Source organism: Candoia aspera, chromosome 17 (assembly GCF_035149785.1).
Source record: "Candoia aspera isolate rCanAsp1 chromosome 17, rCanAsp1.hap2, whole genome shotgun sequence".
NCBI lineage: Eukaryota > Metazoa > Chordata > Lepidosauria > Squamata > Boidae > Candoia > Candoia aspera.
In genome coordinates, this window is record NC_086169.1 from 3868953 (window position 1) to 3895994 (window position 27042).

General features: G+C 48.3%; 2 protein-coding genes across 2 annotated transcripts in view; both read left to right on the forward strand.

Annotated features, from left to right (window-relative positions):
* The first annotated feature begins 1235 nt into the window (after positions 1–1235).
* CNIH2 (cornichon family AMPA receptor auxiliary protein 2) lies at positions 1236–26401 on the forward strand. The gene is made up of 6 exons (XM_063317037.1): positions 1236–1339; positions 13070–13138; positions 17791–17838; positions 22138–22250; positions 24382–24525; positions 25941–26401. The coding sequence occupies exons 1-6, from the start codon at positions 1259–1261 to the stop codon at positions 25966–25968; spliced, it is 483 nt and encodes a 160-aa protein (XP_063173107.1). The 5' UTR covers positions 1236–1258; the 3' UTR covers positions 25969–26401.
* Positions 17757–27042, forward strand: part of TTC9C (tetratricopeptide repeat domain 9C) — a 395268-nt gene continuing 385982 nt past the window's right edge. The window contains exon 1 of the mRNA XM_063317034.1: positions 17757–17761. Within this exon, the coding sequence (XP_063173104.1) occupies positions 17759–17761 (3 nt within the window). The 5' untranslated portion in view covers positions 17757–17758. The remainder of the gene's footprint in view (positions 17762–27042) is intronic.

Genomic DNA, 27042 nt, shown 5'->3' on the forward strand with positions numbered 1-27042 from the left:
CATTTTCAGGGAACCTGAGTGCAAACTGAAGGAAAATGTGAAAATCCAACTATAGAGCAGAGGGAAGCCCAGGTTGGCCTCGGGGTGTGGATGGGCTTCAGTTTTCATGTGCCACAGCCATCCTGAGCAATGATGGGAGCTGTGATCCCTGGCAACCCCCTGCTTTAAAAAAAAATGGCTAATTCTTGACTTCCACCGCTAAGCCGATTTGGACTTTTTTGGCAAGCTGAATTGGGATGGCATCAAGTTTTAAGCCACACTTTTGTTGAATTAGGGTTTGAGGATGGTGCACTAGCATGAAATAGACAAACTGACATTTATTCCCACACTGAAAGGTTGGCTTGGAGTTGGGAGTCCACCCATCTTAACGTTGCCAAGGTTCAGAAACACTGCTCTGGACATGGGGGCTTCCATTCCCAGAATTCTAAGCCGTGCTCCCAGGGAAGTCTGGGAACTGCCTTCTCCAAACCAAACTCAGCCTGAAGGTGGCTGTGCTAAGCCACGATTAACAGTTTGCCAAACAAACACGGGAACCGAAGCCCAGGGCCACGAGGCTGTAGTTTGGTTCAAAGCTGGGCGCCAACAGCGGAGATGCGATTTGGATGCCAGGCCATGGGGCACCTACAGCCCTCCTTGCCCGGCCAGCTGGGGGGGATGGGAACTGTAGTCCAAGGCACAGACCCTAGCAGGCCGCTGGGTAAGATCTGCCGCGTCGGGGTCGGGGTGGGGGTGGGGGGCTGGGCGTCCACAGGTGGGGCCCCCACTTTCTCTCCACGGGGAAGGATGGCAGTTGGGGTCCGGGAGAGCAGGTCCCGCCCCCTCGGCCCCCCTCCCTCGGCCCGGGGGAAGCACATGCGCCAGAGCAGCAGCGCCCCCCCCGCGCTGCATGGGGGCTCCCCCCACGCGCCGCCCCCCCCGGAGCCCGCGAGTTGCGGCGGCCGGCTTGGACTACGCGGCCCCTCCTGCCCTACCTGCGCCCCGCGGGCGGCATGCTCACCTGGGCGGCGCGGCCCCGCCCCCTTGGCTCTGGCCCCGCCCCCGGCTCCTCCCCCGCCTTTCGCGGCGGCGGCAGACGGCGGCGGAGCCGGGAGGATGCGGGGGGCGCCGCGGCTGCTCCCGCCGCTCTTCTAGCCGCCGCGGCTGTGCGCCCCCCGGCCCCGCGCCGCCCCATGGCCGAGTAGCGCCCGCGGGCGCCGCCGGAGAGGGAGGAGGTCGCCCGGGCCCCCCCGGCCGCGCACCTGCCCGCCCCCCGCCCGCCATGGCCTTCACCTTCGCCGCCTTCTGCTACATGCTCACGCTGGTCCTCTGCGCCTCGCTCATCTTCTTCGTCATCTGGCATGTGAGTGGGGGTCCCCCGGAACGGGGCTGGGGCGCAGCGGCAAGGGGGAGGGGGCTTCTGAAGGGGCCGGGGGGCAGAGGGGGCGCTGAGGCTGGGAGGATGCCGGGAGGGAGGGGGGCGAGGGGTCTCTCTCCGACCTGGCTGGGGAAGTGATGGAGACGGAATTGGGGGGGAGCCAAGGGGGGAAGGGTTCCGGGAAGTGGGGGGCTGGCGGGCCTTGCAGCCCTCGATCTGGACGGGGAGGGGGTCCGGGGGCTTATGGGGGAGGGAGGGGGCTGGGATCAGCCCAGCAATCCCCAGGGGGCTTGGCCAGAAAACGGGCTCCCCCACCATCCGGAACGCAGGGCCGATCCCCCCACCATTGGAAGGCTGGGACAGGATTGGCCTTGGGGACGGGGCGTGTGGGGGGGTCCCTGAAGGCAGGGGTCCAGGATCCCTGGCCAGGGCGGGTGGACTTTTGGGGCCAAGTGCTGAGACCCCAACACGGGGCCATTCTGGCACCTGGCATCTTGTCTGGGCTCCAGGCATGCAAGTGTTTGGCCTCGGTTGTTGGGGGGGGGTCTTTCGCCGGGAGGGGGAGGGTGGAGCGGTTCAGAAGGCAAGAAAGCCTGTGGGGTGGGGTGGGGGGTCCCTCGAAGCAGCCCAAGGGTCAAGGTGGGACGCGGTCCACCCTAACGGAGAGACCCACAGCTCTTTGGGTCTTGGGGGGGCAAACACAATCTTATTTCCGGCCTGGAGGGGGAAAATGTTTTTTTTTTTTTTGTGGGGGCAGCAGTTGCTGCTCAAAGGAATGGGTGGGAAAACACCGGATTTTGGCTTACGTTCACGAGAATAACCAACAGGAAATCACCTCCATCTTAAAGGCCATTGATACAATCAATGGTTAATCAATACAGCTATACGAAATAGTCCCTAAAATGGGTTTTTTTGGGTGGTGGGGGGCTGCAAATTTGGAAGAATTGCCCTGCAAGACTCACCTCACTGCTGCCCCCACCCCCACAACTTCCCTGCTCTCTCTGATCTATTTTTCTGGGTTCGATCTAAGAAAATAGGAAAGGGGGCTATCAAGAAAGCCAGTCTTCTCCTTCAAGTACGTAGATATGCTTAGAGTTTTTTTCCCCCCCTTTTCCCCCTTGCTTCTTCCCTTCTGGTGACGTTCTCAGGAATCCCAGGAAACAATTAAAAAAAAAATCTTCTGTTCCTCCATTTTCTGCCATCCAACTCCCCCCCCCTCCCCAAATTTTGCTTTGTCTCCCTCCTCCATCTGTAACCAAGGAACCTGGCTCCGGTTGCCATGGGAACTACATATGTTTACAAAAGATACTCCCTTTCTAATAAATGGGATGCTGGCCTCTTTTAACTCCTTAGCTGCAGCAACTCTGCTCAGGTTTGGTGGTGGGGCGACAAGCTGAGCGAATCCCATTCCTGTAGGCCTGATTCAGTCCAAGGATGCTTGGAATTCCCAAAAAGATGGAATTAGTTTGTCATCCACTTCTGTCTGACACACACAGCCGATTGGAGAAAGATCCAGGGATGCTAAACCATCCAAGGTAGGACCAAGACAACCAAATCCCTTGGAAAATCTGCTTCTCTTCCCTTTCAAATGTTTGACCAGGGCTTGGCTATCTCTGGAATGATTTTGAAGCAGGCTTCCATCCTATTAAATAATGTACCGGTTTGGGGTTGTTGATAAGCCAGCCGGGTCCCCACAATTTAATTGCATGTCAAATATTCAGGAGCATTATCCGAGGTTTCATGCACAGCCTTGTGCGCAGCGTCTTCATTTGAAGGATCACCTTTGCAATGTGGGCCCTTTGGATACATATGCCCTGCACATTGGATCGTTTCAATAGCCTATCGTTATTTTTAGCATTGGTTTTCGAGGGAGCAGGGTAATTATAAAGTTGTGGGGGCTTTTGGCAACTTTGGAAAAAAATTCTAGCTGGGCCTCCACTCCTAAGGTGAACGCACCCGTGCGCGACGTGCCGTTTCCCGGCAGATGAGACCATTCGGGGATGCACAGGAAAGCCCCCGGTTGAAATCGCCGAGGGGGACCTGTGGGTTTCCAGGTGCTGTGGAACTACGACTCCCAGGGGTGCTCTTGGGAGTGGTAGTTTCTCTGCCCTCCAGAATAAATCACATTAGGCTTGTTGGACAGAAGACATGTTTTACATCCGTGCTTGCCCAGAAGAATTGGGTGCTTTATCCTCAGTCTGATGCAGGCCACATTGATGGCTTTTGCAGAACGAGAAGGCAAAGGCCTCCTTTTCAAGGAGGTGTAAATTAAGCCTCCAGACAGGCACTTCCGTCAGTGCAGAGGAAATACATTTTTGCCAGCCTGCAGGGCCACCTTCACAAGGGGCCACCCAAAACGGTGTCACAGTGGCCCCCAGCATCTGGCGAGGCGGGCAGCTGGTTAAACCACTTTCTCTCACTCTCCCTGCCTGGGACTAGCAAGGAGAACATCCAGTGAGCAAGGATTGAAGGCGATTTCGTTTTCATTTGCAAAACCAGATGGGGGTGGCACGCGGATCGGCAGCCGCCTGAGCTGGCTGGGAGGAAGCAAAGGCTGTTGCGAGGCTCGGGTGCGCCCCGTGCAGTTCACTGCATTTGTGGCACGATGGGAAGGGAATGGGAAGTCCAGAGCATGGCTCAAAATCCAGGGGCATAGAGTTTTTTTCAAGGGTCAAAACAAGCCCGCCCATGCTCGGCCTTAAACCTTCTGGGGGGAAAGGTGGTTTCCACTTTTGCAACCAGAAACAAGGGCCAGGTGGTGGGCTTAATCCTAGCTCTCGACCTTGCCTGTTTTTTCTCTTTGCGTTATTATTTATTAAAGAGATTTAGATTTATACGGCTGCCCAACTCACTCCCCGTGACTCTGGGTGTCATACAAACATGAAACCCCAAATACAAAGCCCACTACACCCCCACCCTCCTGGGCATAACCTCCAGGCCAACCGAAATATAAGATGTGAACATGACCTCAAGGAGATTGCCCACAGGGCTCCATGCATGCGCAGTTCAAAATCATAAATGTGTGTGTGCAGCTTTAGGTCACAAAGGTGTTCTCCACCTCCGTGGCACACTGGCGTGTCTCGCCACCTGCTCGGGGCACAAAACTGGTCCTGAGTTTCTAGTCCTCATGAGGAGAAGCGGGGGCACATTGAGCTTTGCAGCCAGCCTTCCCAAACACATCGCTGGCATTTGTAAGGCCTGCTAGACCTTTGAAACCGGCTCAACCAGCTTGAGGCACCCATTTTTCTGTTTCTATGGCCACAGTTTTGGAGATTGGATTGTCCCTTTTGTTTAGGATTTATATGTTACTTCTGATGTACGAGGTCTCCCTTTTCTGGCCCAGGGGCTGACCTCTGCTTCCATCTTTGCTGGCATGCACTGCTAAAAGTGGCTATCCCAGGAGATATTTAGCAATCCAAAATGGCCTCTGCCAGCAGCGGGGAGGTCTGAATGCCAAGCCTAAATTATTTGAGCCTGCCTGGAAAGACGTACATGTTTTAAGAAAAGCCTTTGAGGAATTTTTATTTTTTTCTTTTCAAGGGGTTACAGCATTTGTTTTTTAAAGGCATCCCTTGCTAAGAGGGAAAGGGAGGGGAAGGTTGGATTCGTTTTGGCTAAGCCGAGCTTGCTTAATCTCAGTTTCGGAATAAACTGGGTTGGGCTGGCGCCAGGGACTAGCCACTTAGCCTTCATCGATTTCTTCGTCCTTCGGACGGGACGGATTTCTTCACTGTCCTTGCAGTTGTGGCAGGTTGCAGATCCCATTGGCAGAGAGGACCTGGCTGGATGGGAGTGATGGGAGATGTAGTCTGTGGCTGCCAGGCACATTGGCTAGGGATGCTGGACTGGGGGGGGGGCCAACACATCTGGATGAGGATTGTATTGAGGGCAGGCTGCGGGAAAAGGCGTTGAAGATATAACTTGTGGGTTACAATGGGGGGGGCAGAGGCTCTCAATGGATCCCAGCCCCCCCTTGTCTGCTGGGTGCAATTTTAACATGCCTCCCCCCAAAATTGACAGCTGTGGTTGCCCTAGCAACTGACAGTACCTTCGGGCCTTTCCCGGCAAGGTGAAAACAAGAATAAAAACATATTCCATTGCTTTATATTCTTTCTCCCTCTTCCCCCGCTTTTCCGTGGGGCTGGGCTGTTCTCAGGGGGCCCCAGTGAGCCGTCAGGATATGGGGGGTGGCTGGCGTTAGCCCAGCAACCCACGTTTCCAAACCTTTTTGCTCCCACCGGGGTTGATGGGGGAAAACGGCTTGCGGGAAGCAAATGTCGCCCCCACTTCCTGGCACGGCTCGTGTGATTCGGCTTGGCACGGTCCAGAAGCCAATACTGGTAAAAATAAAGCATTTTGCAGAGAAAAGAAGGCTAGGAATAGATTAGCCAGCTGGCTAACCGAAAGCCAGGAGATTAAGGGGACGGGTGGAAAGCACAGTCAAAAAGAAACTTAGGATAGATAACTACAAACTAAACTCAACTTTGAGGAGTTGCCATCCCTTTCAATGCTGCCCAAGTTAGCTACTTTTCATTTTATTTTATTTTTATATTTTTTTTGTACCCCTTAAAATTAACCTCTGGCTTTGCCATGAAAGATGGCCCTGTTTCCTTTCATTTGTTTCTTTCAAGTGAAATATTTCAAGGCGGCTTTGCCTTAGTGCATCTCCTAAGGATGCACTGTGGGGAAACCACTAAAAATTCAACAAAACTGCCTTGAAATCACTTTAGCTGGCTGACTTGTTGGTCTGCACTCAGGACATAAGGTGGACGCTGAGAACCGTCTCCCTGATCAAGGATTCAGGTCAATTCAAATATTTTATATGTGTGTGTGTGTGTATAGCGCATGACCTCCGTGACTCTTAATAGACGAGGCAATTTACAGAATTTTATTTTTCTCTCTCTCCTGAATGAATGTGACCATTTTATTTTTTTAAACCCTAGGCTGGAACTGCAAGGAACAGAATAACCAATTCATGGTTTTTCCCCAAACTAATCCTTGGATGGAAGTTTTCTGACTTTTAATACAAGAAGATATGAATGTAAATGTCTGTAACAGCCACGTAGAAATAAGATTAGATTCCTGCTGGTTTGATTCCAAGGTTAATCCACATTTTCGTTAAGGTTAAGAGATAGGAAAGACCCTGTCTTCTAACAAATCTTTGCTTCTATGTAGGCAGTGTCAAATTCAGACCTCACTTGAAACCTTGTAAGCTTGGCAAGCAATTCAATGCTGAAATGAAAATCAAACTGATGCCATGTTTGTATAGGTTCAACCTTTGCAGACTCCAAAGTTTTGGATGATGCAATATTAATTTTATTAGCGCAGGGAACTGGTTTTTGCTGGAAGCCATGAGGGTCTTAAGCTTAAAATAGCTTTTCCAAACAGCTCCAGCAACTTTGCAAAATCCTGGTTTCACGGCTATCAGGGCTGACAATGGAAGCTGCCATTTTGAAGGCAGAGCAGAAAGGATTTTTCTGAATTGTTTGTCCTGATGCTGGGACAGATCCTTTTTTGGAATCCAGGGGCCTACCAGAGTGGAATATAGAAATGGCCAGCTCAGAAAATCCCTGAATAATTTACACGTTTCTTTAAAATGTGAGCCATACGGCGTGTTTTTATACAAGTATAGTCTTTGAATGTTTGCAGAATTCGGCTCTTTTTTATGTCCAAAGCCCTAGAAAGTTCTAGGATGGAGCAGGATTTGGAGGTGGGGGGGGGGCATTTTCTTGGCAGACGTCCATCACAATCTTATTTCCTTCCATCATGCAAGCTACAATCGTTCTCCTAAGAAATGCTCCAAAATAATTCCTGTTCGGCTGTGCTCCAAATTCAAATTTTGCTGAGCAGCGGCCTGTCTCCGAGTTCTGAGCACTGAAAAATATATGAATATATGATTTTATAGATCCATGAAATTGCAACAGGAGTGTCTCGTCTGGGCGGGAAGAGAAAGGTTGTTCGCTGGCCTCTTCGCTGGGGAGTGAGCGAGCAACTTAAAATCCTTGTTTCTGGCAGAGAGAACAGTTCTAAAAAGTGCATTTTGTGAGGCTCCAATATTGCAGTCCTCAAAGATTGCTTTAGGCATCATTGATGGAACGATGTTAATTTCCCGTTTCATACTTTGATGCTATGTCAACTTCCCTTCTTTGCTCTTAAATGGAGCTATCCATAGTCCTGAATCTACTTCTGATGTAAGGCTACGTTTGATAAATGCCAGAGCTGTTGGTATTTTTTTTTCTTTAATTGGAAAGAGGAGGTGCAATTGGAGGGCCCGCTGTCGAAAATCAATCATCCAAAAGGGGCCCAGATGTTCCATTTCTTTTCATTGACTTCGTACAGCTTTAAAAAGGAAAAGAAAAACAGCAGTGAACATCCGCATCTCAAAATGGATATCTGGAACACGTGCTCCTTGGAAATTCCTTCATGACAATTCACTGGACCTTTATCTAGGAGAGAAATCCTTGGGGATTTACTTCCAAGGTTGTGTGGCTTGGATTGCACTAACTCATCTTTTCAAACTGTCTGGGGAGCATAGATCCTGTGCGCAGGCAAAAAGAAGCTTCAGAATCGGATGTTTTCAGCACAGTGAGTGTGCTTCCCGCAAAAAGGACCTGCCTCCTCTGGACATAGGCCTCTGATGATTGTGGCAGTTAATTCAACTGCCCCCAGAGGGAAGTCCTGCTTTTCCTGCCAATTCCCCGCTTTTTTCTATCAGCGACCTTGCGAGGTAGGTTAGCCTGAGCGAGGAGACTTGCAGCTTAGCTCAGATTTAAACTGGGCTTCAGCTGCCCTCCCCTTTCCCGAACAGCTTCATCTCGTAAAAGCCTTTGTTAAAACTGTGGTCAAATTGAATAGCAACCGCTGCATGGTTAAGGAAGCAGCTGTCATTTAAAAATGGGAGGCTTGTTTAAAAAGAAGCATTAAAGAAAACATTTCTAAGATGCCAACTTTTTTTTTTTTTAAACGGCCGTTATCCAAGAAAAATATCTTTACTCCTCTTCCAGCTCCAGAATAATTACGATCATTTTCTTGATTGCGGCCCCAAATCCCTGCTGCTCAGCATTGGCCTTTCCTCCCTGCACCTTCTATGGATGGTTCATGTTGGCTCTTACAAGCATCGCACACCTGCAGAAGTGTGAAGATGTTGCTCAGGGCTCTCCAATTCGCTCAGCTTTCTAGGGTGGAAGTTCTGGGATTTGCACATTTGCAGCTGCAGGAATGCAGAACGTGCTCTGCATTTGTGGGATTGGTTTGTGCAATTCCTCTTCGACAGGGGAAGCGGGATTGGGGAGGGTACATTTGAGGCGTCGAAGGCATCCATCCAGTTCTAACAAATTGGGTGAAGCCGATCGTCACCTGAAGGCAGAATCTGTTTTATTGGGGGGCGCATAGCTTATGTATGTGAGTTCAACACCAGTGTCTCTCCTTAAACCAGGGTTAGTGTTTCCTGCTGGCGTGAACCAGGCCATCGACGAAGCTTTCCCATTTTTCCGTTCGTGGATCAACCGTGCTGCGCAAAGCATAGACGTTGATCTGCTTGCCACCCACTTGTTCCTTTTTAATTGCAACCCTCGTGTTGAACCTTTGGGAACCGTCCTGTAGAAGCAGTTAATTGTTTTAAAAAACATAATTATCACCATCATCTGTCTCCTCGTTTTTTGAAAAAAAAGTGGTACTCGGTAGACGGGGGGCGGGGAGGAAGAAAGAGAAGGTGGAATCAGGCAGGAGAAGGACGCCTGGTGGTATGAAATCACTCTGGCTGGGCACACGGAAGTGCGTGTGTCAGAGTTGCTAGGCACTTTTCCCAGGCTCCTGTGGCACTCAGCATGGTTTTGACAGGTGACGGATGCAATTCTTGCCTCAACTGCCGCTGGAGCAAAACGCGGGGAATGAACCCTGGGCGTTTGGAGGTGAAAGCCGTGGGCTGGAACAGAGACGTGTTGGCCGTTAAATTACAGGGAAGCACGGCAAGGATGGATTTAATTATTTAAAGAGGGGGGGGAAAACATGGGTTCATGAGGACTAGAAGCTTGTCATTTTAAAATCAAGATTCTAAAGGCACCGTGGGCCCCCTGTCTGATGTCGCTGAGCCCTAAGCAGTGGAGGACGTAAGAACTTGGTTTAACCAGACCGAGACTCATTTAGTCCAGCATTTTGGATCATGCAGTGACGGAATGGGGTTTGGGGGAAGTTCATAAGGGTGGGCAAGCGAGGGCTGCCCTCGTCCGTTGCCAGTCCACAGCATCTGGTGTCTTGCCTGTAATTCAAGAGGTTGCCACATAGCCATCAGGGTTCACCTCTATGGACGGTCTGGATTCGCCATACATATGCCCCGTTCTTTTTGAAAACCAGCCAAACTGCCCCTCCATCTAGTGGCAGGGAGTTCCATAGTTTCACCCCATCCCATGCTAGAAAGTTCTTCCTTTGATCAGCCCTGGATTTCCCCACTTCCATTTCAGCGAAGTCCTGTGAAAGAAGGAGAAACACGTCTGTCGTGGTATGTGGGAAAGACCTTGGGAGTCAGGCGAAGAGATGCTGCCAATGGTCAGATAAGAGGCGGCTGAGCCTGCAGCTGCATAATGGGAGGGTGGGGAAAGAGGCTCAGAAGGGACCCTCCCTGGTTTCTTGGGCTGTAAAGGAGACGGCGGGAGGATTGGACTTCCAGGCTTGCAAGATTGATGTCAGCCTTACGAGGTAGCCCAGACCGGAATGAGCTAATTCTACGTTACTGTAAAGCTACATTGCCAGAATCTTGCAAGTCTGAAAGCCCAATTCCCCCCCCACCCCTTCACAGCCCGAGAAACTAGGGAGGGTCTCTTCCGAACCCCCCTCTGTGGTCCCCTTTCCTCTCAGGAGAGCTCACGAATAATCTCCCTTGCCCTTTTCTTGCCCCTTGCAAGTCTCTAGCCGTAACGGCGGCACGCACGATGCGTGGGAAGGGAAGCGCATCTTCTGGGTGGAGTGGAAACATCCCTTTCCTTGAGATAAAAGGGATTTTTGTCGGCTGGGGAGGCAGCAAGGGTTCGGCTTCTCCACCAGCAGAAGAGAAGGGACCTGGGGAGCCGTGGGTGGTTCTGGCAATGTTGCCAGCGGCGCCGGGCTTCCAACAGCCTCCCCCCCCCCCCAAAAAATAAAGCCTCTTCTCTGCCCGAGAGACATGTCGCTGGGAAGCGCTCCGGTTTGACTCACCCAACTTGGCAGGATTTTGCAGGCCGCCTTGTTCCCGAGAAGATGCCACGGTGGAAAATGGCAGATGGGGCTGAGGATCAGCCTGGTGTGTGTGTGTGTGTGTGTGTGTGGGCTAATGGGGGGGCTAATGGAGGAGAATGGCAGCAAAGGAAAGAAAATGAATTTGGGCGCCTTTTTTCCCATAGAAGCTGGGGGACGCAAAATGCCCAGGTGACCCCCAAATTTTACCTCCTGTGTTGCTTATGATATCGGAAGTGCTTCATGGCATCATGCCTGGCTATTTGAGGGACTGCTGAACTCCAGGAATTTTTGCCCGTCCGGGAAGATCAGGCCAAGCGTGTGCCCTTCAGGCCCCTTCGATGAAGCAAGGTCTTCTATTGGCACCTAAGAATGGTGGTCTTCCCTGTTGTGGTGCCTGCCCTCTGGAGGTCTGCACAGCCCCCCCCCCCAGCTCCCCCAGTGGCATTCAGAAAGCCCCTGAACCGTGCCGTGCCTCAGGGTTGTGCGGCAACTGAGACCCCGTAGAATGTGTTTGTGGTGCACAGACACACTTCCAGCCACGTAGGATCTATACCCTTGATCTTTTTTGCCTTTTAAAAGCCAACCGCTCAGCCTGGTTGGAAGTCGGAAGCTTCTACATCAAATTAATAAATAAATATATAAAGGGGTTGAACGCAGAGAGCAGGGGAGAGAAGGGGTGGATTGGGGGTCAGAGAAAATTCCCAGTGGGCCGGGCGAAATGGATAGCCAGCCTAACCTTGGTTTTGTCAAATTCCTGCCATAGAAAGAGGGTGATGGATGGGACAATGGAATTGCCACCCAACCCAGATCCCTAAATGGCTGGCTTATTTAAAAACCCTTCGGAAAAAAACAGCAGCTGCATTCACATGGCTGAGCGCAGGGTTTCTCAACCTTAGCAACTTGAAGATGAGTGGACTTCAAGTCCCATAATTCCCCAGCTGGCATGGCTGGCTGGGGAATTCTGGGAGTTGAAGTCCACCCATCTTAAAGTGGCCAAGGTTGAGAAACCCTGGCTTCGAGAGTGGTAATCTTAGTTAGGTTTTGCGAATCCAGCCAAGTGTATGCTTCAGCATCCCGCGTGTATCCAGTAAATGGGTTTGTTCTGTAACCAAGTTAAATATATTGCATAACTGCCATTCCCTCCCCCCCCCAGTGGTGCTGTTGTGCTTGGAGGAGCAATCCTAAGACCCCCCACCCCCACGCTAGATCAAACTGAAAATCCATCTGAATCCCTCTCGTGTGGCTTGCCCTTACTAATTTATCTGTTTTGCAGGAGCTGCTCTAGAAATGGTACACTATTCCTGAGGGTGGAGGTTCCATTTAACTGTCATGCCCCATAGCTGTTCGTAGGTCTGCTCTCCTTCCCATTAATTTGCCTTGTTTTTGAAACCCAAGGTGATATAAATATAAATAATAATAATAAAAAAAAAATCCAGTGGCGGTGGGTTCCCTAAGTCATAGCCTCAATGAAGAAGTCTTCCTGTGTTCTTTTTTTCAGTACATACAGCATGAAGTTTAAGCTAGCATTGAGATAAAATGATGGTTGGAAATACCTTGGCTCAGAGTTACGTGTGAATGCAGTCTGGGGAAAGGGGTGCATGCGGGTGTGTTACCTTTTAAAACGAATAAAACCTTTTTTAAGATAATTCCTTCTTTTGTAAGAAGTGACTTGACGCACAGGAGATGATGCAGATCAGCCTGGATGCTGATTTTTCACAGCGGGTGCCTGCCAAGGACCAAAAGTGAATTGGGCCCTCTTCAAATATCGTTCTTTGTGAACTTTTTAAAACCTTTTCACTGGTTGTTTTTTTTTAATGATGACTAAGCATGGGGAATAAATGGGAACCGTTATGATCTTGTCAAATAGGAAGTTTGTTGTGCTTTTTTAAATTAAAAAAATCATACAGATGAATGCATTCCTCCCCCCGCGCCCCCCAAAATTGGAAAGTATTAGATTTAGATTATAGCATTGTTCAATACATGATTAAGGAGGTTATACACACACACACACACACACACACACACACAGATATACATACATAGACACACATATTAATTAAATGTTTATTGGTACATGGGATTCCACTCGATCTAGGAACCTGTGGATTTTCAGGTATTGCTGGCCCTAACTCCAGCTTCCTTCATCATTACTGGCAGGGGCTGATGGATGTTGTAGTTCAGCAACATCTGAAGGACCACCCCGGGGGTAACTTCTGACGTCCTTCTCGGTTTGAGGGCGTGGGTAAAACCGTGTGCGGGGACTCGCCTTTCTGCCACGCGGATGGTGCCTTTTTGTGGCGAACGCAGGTCTGCACACAAATCCTGCACCCTGATTCCCTCCACTCTTTTTCCCCTCTGGAACACCCGTGTGGGTTCGCGACATTCAGGAGGAACGGCTGGTTCCTGCAACGGGTCAACCTGCTGTGCTCATTTTCCCTCGGACGAAGCCCTTCCCCACGACGCAGCTTCTCAATCGGCGTCTCTTTTTTCTCTTCCCTTGTTTAGATAATCGCCTTTGACGAATTGCACATAGATTTTAAGAACCCCATCGACCAGGGCAATCCAGCCAGGGCAGTAAGTCTAAACATATCGTGTCTGAGGTGTGTCTGTCTCCATTTGTTTGTCTTTTCCCTGTCCTTCCCTTCCCTTCCCTCCCCTTTTCGTTTCCTTTTGGCCAAAATAACTGAGTTAAAAGTAGGAGCTAACCAAATGCCCTTTATGGGTAGTCCTCGACTTACAACCACTCCCATTGCTAGGCGAGGCAGTTGTTAAGTGAGTCGTGCCTGATTTTATGACCTTTTTTGCTGTGATCATTAAGTGAATCACCATGGTCAGTAAGGGAATCACTGCAGTCATTAAGCGAATCCAGCTTCCCCCATTGACTTTGCTTGTCGGAAGCTGGCTGGGAAGGTTGCAAATGGCGATCTTATGACCCCAGAATGCTGCAACTGTTGTAAGTGTGAGCCAGTTGCCAAGTGCCTGAATTTTGATCACCTGACTGCAGGGACGCTGCAATGGTCATAAGTGCGAGGACCGGCCACAAGTCACTTTTTTCAGTCGCTAAATGAATGGTCGTAAATTGAGGACTACCTATATAAGGACTGGCACTGTGGTGGCAGAAGAAGCAGGAGAAAAAATTCTCTGCATTTCCTTTGCAAGGGCTAAGTTACAACACACTCACACAGGGTGCAAAAAGTCCTAGCAGAATCTGCACCGTCACCCCTTAAAACAGGAAATGTTCCATTTGGTCAGGATGAGAAGCCTCCTTAAACTTGGAATGGCTTTCCAGACCTCCTCCACTCAGGCAGGGGATGGGTGGGTGAGAGAAAGCTATCATTTAACATAATTTAAATTTAATATAATTTAAATGAAATTAATCCTTGGGAGAAGAGCAATGACAAATCTCGATAAAATAGTTAAGAGCAGAGACATCACACTGACAACAAAGGTCCGCATAGTTAAAGCAATGGTGTTCCCCGTAGTAAGATATGGCTGCGAGAGCTGGACCATAAGGAAGGCTGAGCGAAGGAAGATCGATGCTTTGGAACTGTGGTGTTGGAGGAAAATCCTGAGGGTGCCTTGGACTGCAAGAAGATCAAACCAGTCCATCCTCCAGGAAATAAAGCCAGACTGCTCACTTGAGGGAATGGTATTAAAGGCAAAACTGAAGTACTTTGGCCACCTAATGAGAAGACAGGACATCCTGGAGAAGATGCTGATGCTGGGGAGAGTGGAGGGCAAAAGGAAGAGGGGCCGATCAGGGGCAAGGTGGATGGATGATATTCTGGAGGTGACGGACTCGTCCCTGGGGGAGCTGGGGGTGCTGACGACCGACAGGACGCTCTGGCGTGGGCTGGTCCATGAAGTCACGAAGAGTTGGAAGCGACTGAACGAATAAACAACAACAAATGAAATTAAGCTCAGACAGCTTACATGCAGGATTTGCAATTCCCCCCTCCCCATCTGTTGCGTGGAAATCACAATTTGTGGAGGGGCTGTCAAGCGCTGGCAGGCTGTGCCCCTGTTGTAAGTGAGGGGATCTAGTTGTGTGTGTGTGTAACGGGGCATGACTTGAACTGGAAGAATTTAATCTCTCTCCCTCATTTGACGTTCACACGAGACCTCTCCCCTCTTCCTGTCCGATTTTGGATCCGGGCGAGAATAATGTCCAGGAAGGTTACCGCAGGGGAACGAATATAGGCAATAGAGACAGCAGGACTTTTGTTCTGGGCCTTTAAAAAGATGTTTTTAACCCCCCCCCCCCGCTTTATTAATTGCTCTGTGCTCTCAGCTTAGGAACTGAAAAAAAAGCTTGATCTTTTACTATCCGGAGAGGCCAGTTAGGAAACCTTGAACATTTTCTGCATTTTTTGCAATTTTTAAAAAATGAAATCCCTTTCGATTTGTCAGGCAAAATAAGTCTTTTCACTCGTCCAGGAAAAGATGATTAAGGTGTCACGGGAGAGAAGAAAATAACTTTTTCCCAACAGAGCATAAAAACGATGCTCCCTGTTGCTCCCTGCCATGTCACTGGAGCTCCACCTCTTTGTGTTGCGTGATTGTACTGCTTTCCCTGGATGGGGATGATGGGAGTTGGAATCCCATGGGCCTGAAAGCCGCCACAAAGGCCAAGAGGGCTGTAACCCTCGATGCCTTCCATGTATTTTAAGCCACAACATGGTGTCTTAGGTTCTTCTGTCTCCAAGCATCCAAATCAACCATTACAGGTAGTCCTCACTTAACAACCATTTGTTTAGTGATGGTTTGGACTTATGACGGTGGTGAAAAACTGACTTACAACTGGTACTCACACGACCATCACAGCATCCCCCTGGTCATGTGATCACGATTTGGACACTTGGCAACCAGTTCACATTTATGACCATTGCAGCACCATGTGGTCATGTGATCACCATTTTCTACCTTCCTGGCCAGCTTCTGGCAAGCAAAATCAATGGGGAACACTGTGATTTGCTTAACGACCATGAGGTTCGCTTAACCCCATGGTGATTTGCTTAATGATCACTGCAAAACAGGTTGTGAAATTTATTCAGATTCACTTAATGACCGCTTCGCTTAGCAACTGAAATTCTGGTACCAATTGTGGTCATTAAGCGAGGACTACCTGTAATTGGTCTTCAGGCTTCATTAAAGTCCCTTGCTTGGTTGTTTCCCCAGATCTAAAGCAGAGGCCGGACTTAAATTGTGAAAGGAAACATCTCCAGTAAGTTTTATCCTTAGCTGGTCCATCCATTTCTCCATTTCCGTGGGCTAAGGATGGTTGCATCTTACAGCCTAAATAAAAAATTTGATGCGGGTTTTTTTTTGCCCATTTTCCATAGAATGTATGAAAGCTAGGAGTTTGATGCAGGAGAAAAGGAGCTGTTTCCATGAGCTTTTAAACAGACAGGTGCCTCTCAGAAAAGGCAGAGTTCATTTAAAAGACCCAGAATCCAATTCATTGTTCAAGCAGGACCTGCGTAAACAGTTTCCAGCAGGCAAGGAAGCCCTGGTGAGAAAAAAAACAACATTGAAGGATAATGAGGGACACGTTGCAGAGCAGGAGAAGAAATTGTAGGTTATATTCTGGAACGTCCCAGATTTTTGCAGTTGCCTCCAAATTGTAGCTGGCGCTCTACCAAGGAAGTGAAATGTCTCTCGGCTGGCCCATCTCATCCTGAAGGTATAAATAGCGCTGTCTGACCTCGATTTTTCTCCTCTCCCGCCGGGGCCCGAAAGCCCCGTGCAAATGAGGTGGGCGCCCTGGATCTCTGCAAATTTGCAGGCTCCGGCCTGTGCAGGTGGAAAATTAAGACTCTCGACACACCTTTCCGCCACCTTTGCAAGATGCACAGTCTCGAAATAACCCTGAAAAGCTTTGCATCTGAGCTCAGAAATTACGCAGAGAGATCCGAACTCGGGTTCCCTGCCCTTTACAGCTATTAAGCAGTGGAACAGATGGCCTCCTGAAGTCATGGGGGCTTCACCTGTGGAGGTTTTCTAGCCAAAGTTGGGCAGCTATTTATCTGGGATGGTCTGAGGACCCCTGCCCTGGCCAGGGGTCAGACTAGAAGACCTCCAAGTCCCCTTCCAGTGCTCAAAGTCTGTGATTCTACATTTATACCTTTTACAGCATCTTGGAGTTGGGGCTACATCCCTAAAGCATTCTTGCATGACCACTGTGTGATTTTTCCCCATTTGATGAAATGGCAGTACAGGTAGTCCTCGACTTACGACCATTTGTTTAACGACCGCTCAAAGTTACGATGGCACTGAAAAAAGTGACTTATTACCAGTCCTCGCACTTATGACCATTGTAGCATTCCCCCTGGTCACATGATCAACATTCAGGCGCTTGGCAACTGGCCTGTATTTATGAAGGTTGCAGCGTCCTGGGGTCACGTGATTGCCATTTGCGACCTTCCCAGCCAGCTTCCGACAAGCAAGTCAATGGGGGAAGCCAGATTTGCTTAACGACTGCATGAGTTGCTTAATGACCGTGGCAAAAAATGTCATAAAATTGGGCATGACTCACTTAACAACTGCCTCACTTAGCAATGGAAGTTGCAGTCCCAATTGTGGTCGTAAGTTGAGGAGTACCAGTAGAACATTACGTGCCTCCTGAAGAGCCTTCCAGATTTCTTTGGAGGGGGCAGGAGGGTTGCCCAATAAATCCCATTTCTAAAACCCGAACATGATTTCTGTTCAGTTCTTGAACAATTAAGATTTGGACCTGCCAGATGTTGCCGAGCACCCGCTTCAGAGCTCCCCATCCTTGGCCACGTGGATGAGGTCTGGCAATTGTCGTTCAGCTCCATCTGGAAGCCGTAAGCCCCTGATCTGCAGCAAAAAAAGCCTTACCGTGCCAGCTCTTGCATCATCCCTTAGCTCAGTCTTCCACATCTGTAAAATGGGCTTGGCTGGACTCGAATGTGGGGCCGTTCTCTTGAGTTCCAAGCGATTATAATCCGGACGTTGTTCCGTGGTTGGAGAGACCAGCTTTTCTCCACGTGCCACCCTCTCGTGTATTGGGCCTCCTGTTTAAAAATTTTAAAAAATGCCAAGCTTGGGGGACCACCGGGGCATTTTCAGTGGCTTTGCAAAGCCGAACAATCTTTCCAGAGCCCCCAACTCAAGTCACCCAGCCGTCTCCTCCCTACCCCCGTCCATCATACCTGCTCCCTGCCGTCAGCGATGGTTTCATTTTATTTTGTATTTCCCTGCAGAGAGAAAGGTTGAAAAATATCGAACGCATCTGTTGCCTTTTGCGAAAGGTGGGTATCTTGCCTTTTCTGACGTATATTCTGCTCCCCACTTAACCTCTTTTTCTTAAGACTCCTTTGGTAGAAGCACGGGGTGCTTGGTAAGTCCTCGCTGCGGCGTTCCTGGGCGACCTTTGGAAAGATGGATTGTGTGTCTTGTTACTGCGTCTTTTCCACTAAAGTTGAGGCTAATTTGAGACACAGGGATGGGGTGGGTGGGAAATTCAGTATTCACAATAGTCATCTGCCGGTTGAAAGAGGGATCCGGTTCATCCGTAGAAATGCATCAGAAGAGAGAGGCAAAAGGAGAAAATAAGATTCTGCCACTGTACAATTTTGCCCCCCTCCATCGCTTCCTAGTGCCTTCCAAAAAAGGGTTCCCGGTGGCCACAGTGACCACGCACCCTCTGTTACGAAGGACAGTCCTTTTATTTCAGAAAGCTGTCCGTTAGATTTATTTAATTTAACTGAGGATTCTCTGGGTCTGGCTCTTGAATTTTCCTTTGTAAAGCAAAGGTGTAAATATGAACATTCTCCTTTTTTTGGGTTATCCTTATGAAGCTTTCAGATTTGCCCCTTTTTCAGGTTGGCCCTTTATTATTTTTTTTCTAAGAAAATAAGGTCCCTGTGCCTGTGACGCCACGTGACGCCTCTAAAAGGCACTTAGCGGTCCCCCCGCTGGTCCGTCTTTTGTAGCGGGGAATCAGGAAGCAAAGGAGGGGTGAAGAAAGAGAGAAAGACAGGAGAGTTAGACAAATCACCTTGCTTGAAGATTTCTGCAAAATAAGGGTGGTCCTCGCTTAACAACCATTCATTTAGTGACAGTTTGGAATTATGACAGTGCTGGAAAAACTGACTTGTGACCAGTCCTCACACTTACAGCTGTCACAGTGTCCCCAGGGTCACATGATCATGATTTGGGTGCTTGGCATTTATTTATTTATTTATTTATTTATCGTGTTTTTTGCCATCGCCCATCTCAAAAATGACCCTGATTTATGATTTTTATGATTTTTGTGACCATTGCAGCATCCCATGTCAGATGTTCGCCATTTTTGACCTTCCCGGCTGGCTTCTGGCAAGCAAAATCAATGGGGAACTATGTGGTTTGCTTAATGGCCATGTGGTTCGCTTAGCGCCCACAGTGATTCACTTAACGACTCTTGCAAAAAAGGTCGTAGGATCAGGTCGGATTTGCTTGATGACCGCTTTGCTTAGCAACCAAAATGCCCCAAATGTGGTCGTTAAGCGAGGACTACCTGTAATGCAAGGTAACAGCAAGCAAATTCCTTGCTATGAATGCTGGAGAGATTGATATGGGTTGAGGGAAGAGGAGTTAAAAGATTTAAAAGCAGAATTGAAGACTGGATTCTCAGTGTATTCACAGTCCCAAACCCTGGATAAATAAAATACGGTTGCTGAGTTCTCATGATAGGTGATGCCCAGCACGTAAACCGTATTCTGGCTTAATTGGATGATCCGATTCACTCCAGCACTGGGAACCCCCAAGGACACCACCTTATTGTAGCTCAGTCTGGGGCTTTGTGTGAGTCCAGACACCCAGTTGCCTTGTAAAGCAGAGAAGGCAACTTGGTTTAAGTCAAGGGCTGTGCTCGGCCGTTTTGGCCCGCGTTGGCAGACTCCGGACGAGGAAGGAGATGGGGCCAAGAGAAAAATTAGCCTTGTTGGTGATGTGAGTGCAAATTAAACGGAGTCCCCCAATGGCCGTGTGGTGTTATGTTGTCTTTCTCTTCTTAGCCTGGCAAGGGGGAAAAAAAACCCAGGGGGAATGTGGGTGGGATATGATGGAAGAATTGGCATCTGGACCCCCTGTGCCCAAAACTATGTGAATGACTTAGGAGGAGGAGGAGGAGGAGGATGAACGTGATTGTGTGATGAACGCCTACCCAAGTTTCCAACCAGACCCACCCGAGAAGCTTATGGATATCTGATTTACAGATGGATAGTGTGCAGGTTCAAGAGCAAAGCTGAGCATGGCAAAAACGCGGGCCTTTCAAACAATTAAAGCTTAGACAGCTCCAATCCCTCCCCTCAGAGTCAGAAAGAGCCCCCTCCCGGCAGCCTGCAGGTGTTCCTAACGGTTCCTGCCGGTCTTCGGGAAAGTGTCCTTGAACAGGCGAGATAACCCAAATCGACATTTCAAAGTCTCTTAATCAGTTCCTGGTACAAAGAACAAGAGCAGGGCCCTCCCAAACAGTAACACGTGTCAGCACCAGCATGGCATGGGAGCTAGTTACGATGTTCACAGGAACATGGGAACAGGAACCACGACAGGTTGATTATGTGCCATTGAGTTAGTATCAACTCTTAGTGACCACTTACAGTAGACAGATTTTTTCCCAGGACGATCTGTCCCCAGCCCGGTCTTCCCACAGAGCATCCATTGCTGCTGTAAATTGAGCCTTCCCCACTTGCTGCTGGCCTCCCCCTTCTTCTCTTTCCTTCCACCCTCCCCAGAGTTGCAGACTTCTCTGGAGATCTGTCTGGGCATGATGTCTCCCAAATATGATAATTTGAGCCTGGTTATTTGTGCCTCAGGTGAGAACTCTAGCCCGATAAAGCCGGTAAGAAATAAACATTGGGTCTAGCTTTTCGTATTTGTCCTAGCTTTTTCTTCCCTTCTGGGTAGGTTGGACTACAACTCCCATCAGTCTTGGCAGGCTACAGCAATGAGAATTGGGGTCCCGTGCCTCTGGAGGGTTGGGGTGGGCTGGTGAAAGGTTTGGGATTTTTGGTGAACCCCCCCTAAGGAGGAACAAAAGACCCTTTAAACCAGTTGCATTTAGTATCCATCCAGCCATCGATCTACCCATCCATCTATCTTATCCATCTGTCTTCTATGTCTGTCTGTCTGTCTGTCCATTCATCCTTCCACCCACCCATCTTCTACATTGTACCTTCTGTCTCTATCTCTTTATCTATCTTCTCTCTATATATATATATATCTTCTATATCTGTCTGTCCATCCACCCATCCATCCATCTTCTACATTCTATCTTCTGTCTCTATCTTTTTCTCTATCTTCTCTATCTATCTCTGTCTCTCTATCTTCTATGTCTGTCTGTCTGTCCATCTGTCCATCTATCTTCTACGTTCTACCTTCCATCCCTATTCTTCTATCTTCCCTAATCATATCTATCTATCTACCATCCATCCATCCATCCATCCATCCATCCATCCATCCATCCTTCTGTCTTATACTGTACCTTCTGTCTCTATCCCTACATCTCTCTGTCTCCCTGCTCTGTCTATCGATATATGAAATGCAACCAGTTATATATAAATAAAATTCGGCACAATGCTCTTGTTCCTAACAAAGATCCATTTTGCTGGAACGAGCTGCGAGCCGCTGGGGTATTGGGGGCAGCCACTCCCAAGGGTTATTCTTGTGTGGATCTATATAAATATACGCGCGCACACTACAAAGCAAAGTCTGCTCCTCTCAAGTCTGCTGCAGCTTGTTTCTGTCAGTCTAGATTAAACTGAAATGAATGAATGAACCAGCCATTGCTTTGGGGTTAGAAATGGGGAAGATCCACATGCCTGCTCAGATGTGGTGGCTCGGTTTAAACAAAACTGCCTGCAAGGAATTGGGTAAGGCATAGTTCAGCCTGGTGTAACAAAAGCCAAATTTTACCCCTCAATTTCCCCCTCCCCTTATGTAGGAATGGCTGTCATCACCACCACCATCATCACTGCGTTATTATATTGCATGATTATATTGCATTATCATTTATTCCTGCGAAAACAGATCAGGGTTAGAAACCAAATGTTAGCTACTTTGGATTATGATACCCAGTTATATTTGACAGCGCTACCATCTGAAGTCAAATAAATGCTAGATTTATGGCAGAGATTTTGTGGTATCTTACAACAAAATTTTGTACTGTTCCTGCCATAGTTGTGAATGCATGAGTCAACCAGTGGCTATTGATAAGTATAAAATATAAGGCAGATTTTTTTTTCTCTCTCTTCTTTCCTTTCTTAGTTTGCACTTTTTATTTTTTATTTCTTTAAGATTAAAGGTTGCCTTGTTAATTCTGTAAGCATAACAAGAATAAAATGGGGGGGAACCCTTTTTGAGTCATCTGAGTCATCTCTGTAAAGACCCTTTGACGATTAGAATTGTTAAAACAGAGCATTGAATAAGTCCATTTATTAGGAGAAGAATTCTGTGCTGGGGAAAGCAGCTGCATTGTTTGGTTATTGCTCTCTAATGCAAACCACATTTAGATTAGGACAAAAAGTCATCTGCTGGGATTTGATTGTGCATTTGAAATTCTCCGGCAGCTCGTGGTCCCCGAATACTCTATCCATGGCCTTTTCTGTCTGATGTTTCTCTGTGCAGCTGAATGGGTGACTTTGGGACTGAATATTCCCCTGCTGTTCTACCATTTGTGGAGGTAAGAGAAACCCCCCAACCCCTTAATCTGGCCCTAGCCAGTCACTTTCCACCATAGAACCGCAAACAAGATGAATTAATGGCAAGAATCAGTTTGCAACTCACAAGCCACAGTTGCAAATCCAAAATAGTGGTTTTTCTTTTTGGGTTTAAAGCAGCATTTTTCTTCCCATGCTGGGGGTGGGGTGGGGGGTTTAAGACCAGCAAAACTCATGTGACCTGCGAGTTTAAATTATTTCTAGCCCTCTCTTGTCCATGCTGGCTGGGGAATTCTGGGAGTTGAAGTCCACCCATCTTCAAGTTGCCAAGGTTGAGAAACCCTGCTCTAAATGCAGGATTTTAGGCTTGCATCTTGCTAAGGATAGAAGTTTGCGGGCAGGGGGTGTTGGTTAGTTTCTTTTTGCTGCTTTTGGTTAAAAACCAGATCCTCCCAGGCACATGTGGTTATTCAAAGGCGTAGCAGAAGAAATCTCTTAATAACAGAAGAGGGCATGCAACGTGCCCTCATAGCAAAATCGACGGTACGAAACGGGAAGGCTGTCTAAGAGGCAGAACCTTTTCTTCTGTATCCTAGCACCCATTTATTGAAAATGAGCAAAAAGTCAAAAATGTTCTTTAACAGATGTTACTTGGCCGTTTATGCGTCGTTAGACAATGTAATGCGCTCCTTTGTGGCAGCGTGCAAAAATAGATGTTAGTGGTGTAAATACGTGTATATATTTATCTATATATCAAAATAGCTAGTTTGGCTTCTAAAAATGGACAGATGGGACATCCTTCTGATGCTTTTTTGGAATCAGGTTTCTGCGAACAGAAGCTTCGATGACGTTATTAAAAAAAAAAGTAGCAGGGATCCAATTAATCATAAATTTTAAAAAACGTCCCTAAAAATCAACAGGTTTTTTTTTTGTTGTGGTTCTCTTGAATATGAGGAGGAGAAAACAAGGGGGAAAAAAAAACCCAAATAAATATCCTGAGAAGTCATTTATATTCTGCGTTGGGACCAGCTTGGAAAGAGAATTAAATTATTCTGGTCCACGTTCTATCGGTTTGAAGTCACTGCCCAGGAAATGGGGGCCACTTGGAGACTTGGCAGGACAGCAAATGAACGCTCGACCTTGCCAGATTTGGGGTGATCTTGGGGGTCAATCCACGTCTTTGACTTAATTCTCAGGAACTCAGCCCCTTTCTCCTGCCCCTCTGTTTTTGGGGTCCTGTTTTCAGGTCTTTCCTGCAGGAAATGGGGTTGGCAGTTTGCTCAGGAGGGCTCCAGGGGAGAGGAAAAAATGTCCTTGGGGAGGGATCTAGTTTGGCATCCTGCCCACTCTAGCAGCAGGTTAAGGACAGATCCAGATTCCTCCATCATCAGAGGGAAGCATTAGGCTTTATGGTAGAGTCATTCATGAGAAGGGAAACAAGACCCTCGTGAAAGACACTTTCCGAATGTTGAGTTGGGGTTCCACCACGTGATGTTGAGTTGGTGGGGTTCCTCCATGTGAAAGATGCTTTCCGAATGTTGAGTTGGTGGGGTTCCTCCATGTGAAAGATGCTTTCCGAATGTTGAGTTGGTGGGGTTCCTCCATGTGAAAGATGCTTTCCGAATGTTGAGTTGGTGGGGTTCCTCCATGTGAAAGATGCTTTCCGAATGTTGAGTTGGTGGGGTTCCTCCATGTGAAAGATGCTTTCCGAATGTTGAGTTGGTGGGGTTCCTCCATGTGAAAGATGCTTTCCGAATGTTGAGTTGGTGGGGTTCCTCCATGTGAAAGATGCTTTCCGAATGTTGAGTTGGTGGGGTTCCTCCATGTGAAAGATGCTTTCCGAATGTTGAGTTGGTGGGGTTCCTCCATGTGAAAGATGCTTTCCGAATGTTGAGTTGGTGGGGTTCCTCCATGTGAAAGATGCTTTCCGAATGTTGAGTTGGTGGGGTTCCATCACAATAAAGTCTGGGCTGTTTTGTTTCAACTTGGAGCAACACACTCCAAAATCCTGGGTTTTCTTTTGAGTTGGAACCCTCAATATTGCTCATTATGAGGTCAAAATTGGCCAAATTGGACATTTTACAAGCCCCCCAATTTTTTTTTTATTTTTTTATTCTTTTGCTCTAATGAACAGCCCACCTGCCTTCCTTCCAGGTACTTTCACCGCCCAGCAGATGGTTCAGAAGTGATGTACGATGCCGTTTCCATCATGAATGCTGACATCTTAAATTATTGCCAGAAGGAATCATGGTGCAAACTGGCTTTTTATTTGTTGTCCTTCTTCTATTACCTGTACAGGTGAGTCCTGACTTTTACACGTCTCCATAGTTGTTTAAATTTTACCCCACTTTTCTATCATCAGTGCCCAAAGTCGTTAGGAACACTGCTGCAAATATGGTCAAATGCAAGGTAAAAAGAGTGAAGCAAAGCAGGATTCAGGTACTCAAAAGACAAATATGAGCCAAATCCAAATTAAGCTTCACATCAGGTTTTCATCCTAAGGAAGTCCTAAAGGTAAAGGTAAAGGTTTCCCTTGACATTAAGTCCAGTCGTGTCCGACTCTAGGGGGCGGTGCTCATCTCCGTTTCAAAGCCGAAGAGCCGGCGTTTGTCCGTAGACACTTCCTCTGTGGTCATGTGACCGGCATGACTAAACAGAACGCCGTTACCTGCCCGCCGAAGCGGTACCTATTAATCGACTCACATTGGCATGTTTTCGAACTGCTAGGTTGGCAGGAGCTGGGACCAGCAACGGGAGCTCACCCCGTCACGCGGATTCGAACTGCCGACCTTCCGGTCAGCAAGTTCAGCAGCTCAGCAGTTTAACCCGCAGCGCCACCGCATCCCTTTAAGGAAGTCTTACTGGACTGCAAATCCCAGCATCCTTACCTTTAGCTGTGCCAGTGGTGCCTGAATCAAAGAATCTTGTCTGTTGCTCCAAAATGAGCCAGCCAGAAACCAGCCACAAATCCTGGTTTGGGAGTAAGAAGGGGGAATCTTAGATTAAATTGCAGTGAACCATTTCTGGCTTTTTCCACAGCTCCTGCAAGGAAGGGAAACGTATTATACTAAGCTGTAAATTAGTTTGTTTGCTCTTGGCTTGGCAAATGGCTGTAAATGGAGCCATTGTGGCTCATAAATAAACCAGTAAATCAATTGGGGGTCTCTTTAATAAACCATGGCTTTGGACTCCTCAGCCAGAGAACACAATTTCTTCTCATGGTAGGCATTTATTTGGGAAGCCATTCTCTTGCAAACAGGACAGGTCAGTGGAGAAAGGATTAATCGGAGGCAGGCTGAAGGATTAAATGGCCGTTGGCAGTCGAGAAAAACGTGTGTTTGGCACAACCCGGCAACTTACGACGGAGAGTTAGACTGGATGATCCTTGGGAGTCCCTTCCAACTCCACCGTTCCATGACTTGCTTTTTATTGATTTAATTAGAGAATTGAATTGATTTATTGATCGAATGGAATTGTTGATCGAATGGAATTGGTTTGATTGAAATTGATGCATTGATTGAGTGGAAAGGATTGGATTGAATTGATTTGTCGATTTAATTTAGTGAGTTAATCCAGGGAGCCGGATTTGCCAGGCCTCCTGCTAGCCTACCCCACTCTACAAACCCTTCAGCTTTTTGCAAAACTGGACCAGTGACCCCTCTTCTTCCCTTCCCTTCCCTTCCCATTTCTCCTTTCTGCCTCTCGCCATTCAGTATGGTTTATACGCTGGTGAGTTTCTAATCGAGCCAACCAAAGGGGCAGGACCCTCCAGACAGTCCCCTTTAGGTCCTCTGGGATGGATCCACCCCCCCTTCCTCCTGGATCCTGAAAAGAGAGGCCGAGCTGGACCCACCCACGCCTGAAGCTGGTAAAGCCGGAAGCCTGCCACCGTCTTCAAGAGGTGGGGCCGTGATTCTGCTTTCCCGTCCTGCGTTCCAGAAAACATCCCCCGGTTACGCATTGGGAGAACGAACACCAGCACCCTCCCCACGGCTGGACACTTCCCGTTGCATCCCTCCTAAATTTGGGGGGAAGTCTGCAAGTGGATTTGGGGTGCAGAAGGGGCCTGGGGAGGGCAAAAGGTGGGCGTCATCTCTGCCTCCCATTTAACACGGGGCAGACCCCTTCTCCCACTCCATCTTCGCCCCTGGGTTGGACTGATTCCTGCCTTGCCCCCTCTTTGGGATTTTTTTTCTGGGGGGGTAGTTGTGGGGGGAATCCATTTCTCAAAAAAAAAAAAAAAGAAAAACAGCCACAAGGAAAATCAAGAAAATTCGGCAGCCATTTTATGGAGGATGATATTTACTCGGGGAGGGAGATTTTGGGAAGGGGGGGTCTTCTCCCCCCTTTTTCTCCTCCCTGGAAAAGCTTTATGGTCTATAAGGGTTTTGGGGGTGGTGGTGGGGGAGAATGTGCTGTTTCCATCATTTTTCCCTGCCTGGATGATGTCGGATGGCAAAGCGATGCTGAGACAGGCATCTGTTGCTATGGTGATAGATCAGCCTCTCCCCCCACCATTTTCCCTTTCCACGCACTCTCCCCCTTTCATCCCATTTTGCTCAAACTACAAGCATCTCCATTCAGGAGAGCCGGCCTCTGTCTTAAGGGGGGGGGCATTCATATCTAAAGACCCCCCCCTGCAATAATCAAGATCTTCCCCAAATGATCTTAGCTGGGTGAGTACTGGATCCTGGCCTCAGGTTTCTGAAAACAGCTGGCCAGCTCAAAAGCAGAGCTAGACTCCTTAATCTGCTACACTGCTCCTCCCTGTGGAGGCTCCATTCTCCTGATGCAGCAAATGGGTCCATCAGCCTT

Excerpts from the sequence above, each read along its gene's own strand:
- CNIH2 (XM_063317037.1), top strand. The coding sequence starts at position 1,259 with ATGGCCTTCACCTTCGCCGCCTTCTGCTACATGCTCACGCTGGTCCTC. Across the intron at positions 13,139-17,790 it reads AGGGCAATCCAGCCAGGGCA|AGAGAAAGGTTGAAAAATAT; the intron begins GTAAGTCTAAAC and ends ATTTCCCTGCAG. Across the intron at positions 24,526-25,940 it reads TTCTTCTATTACCTGTACAG|TATGGTTTATACGCTGGTGA; the intron begins GTGAGTCCTGAC and ends CTCGCCATTCAG.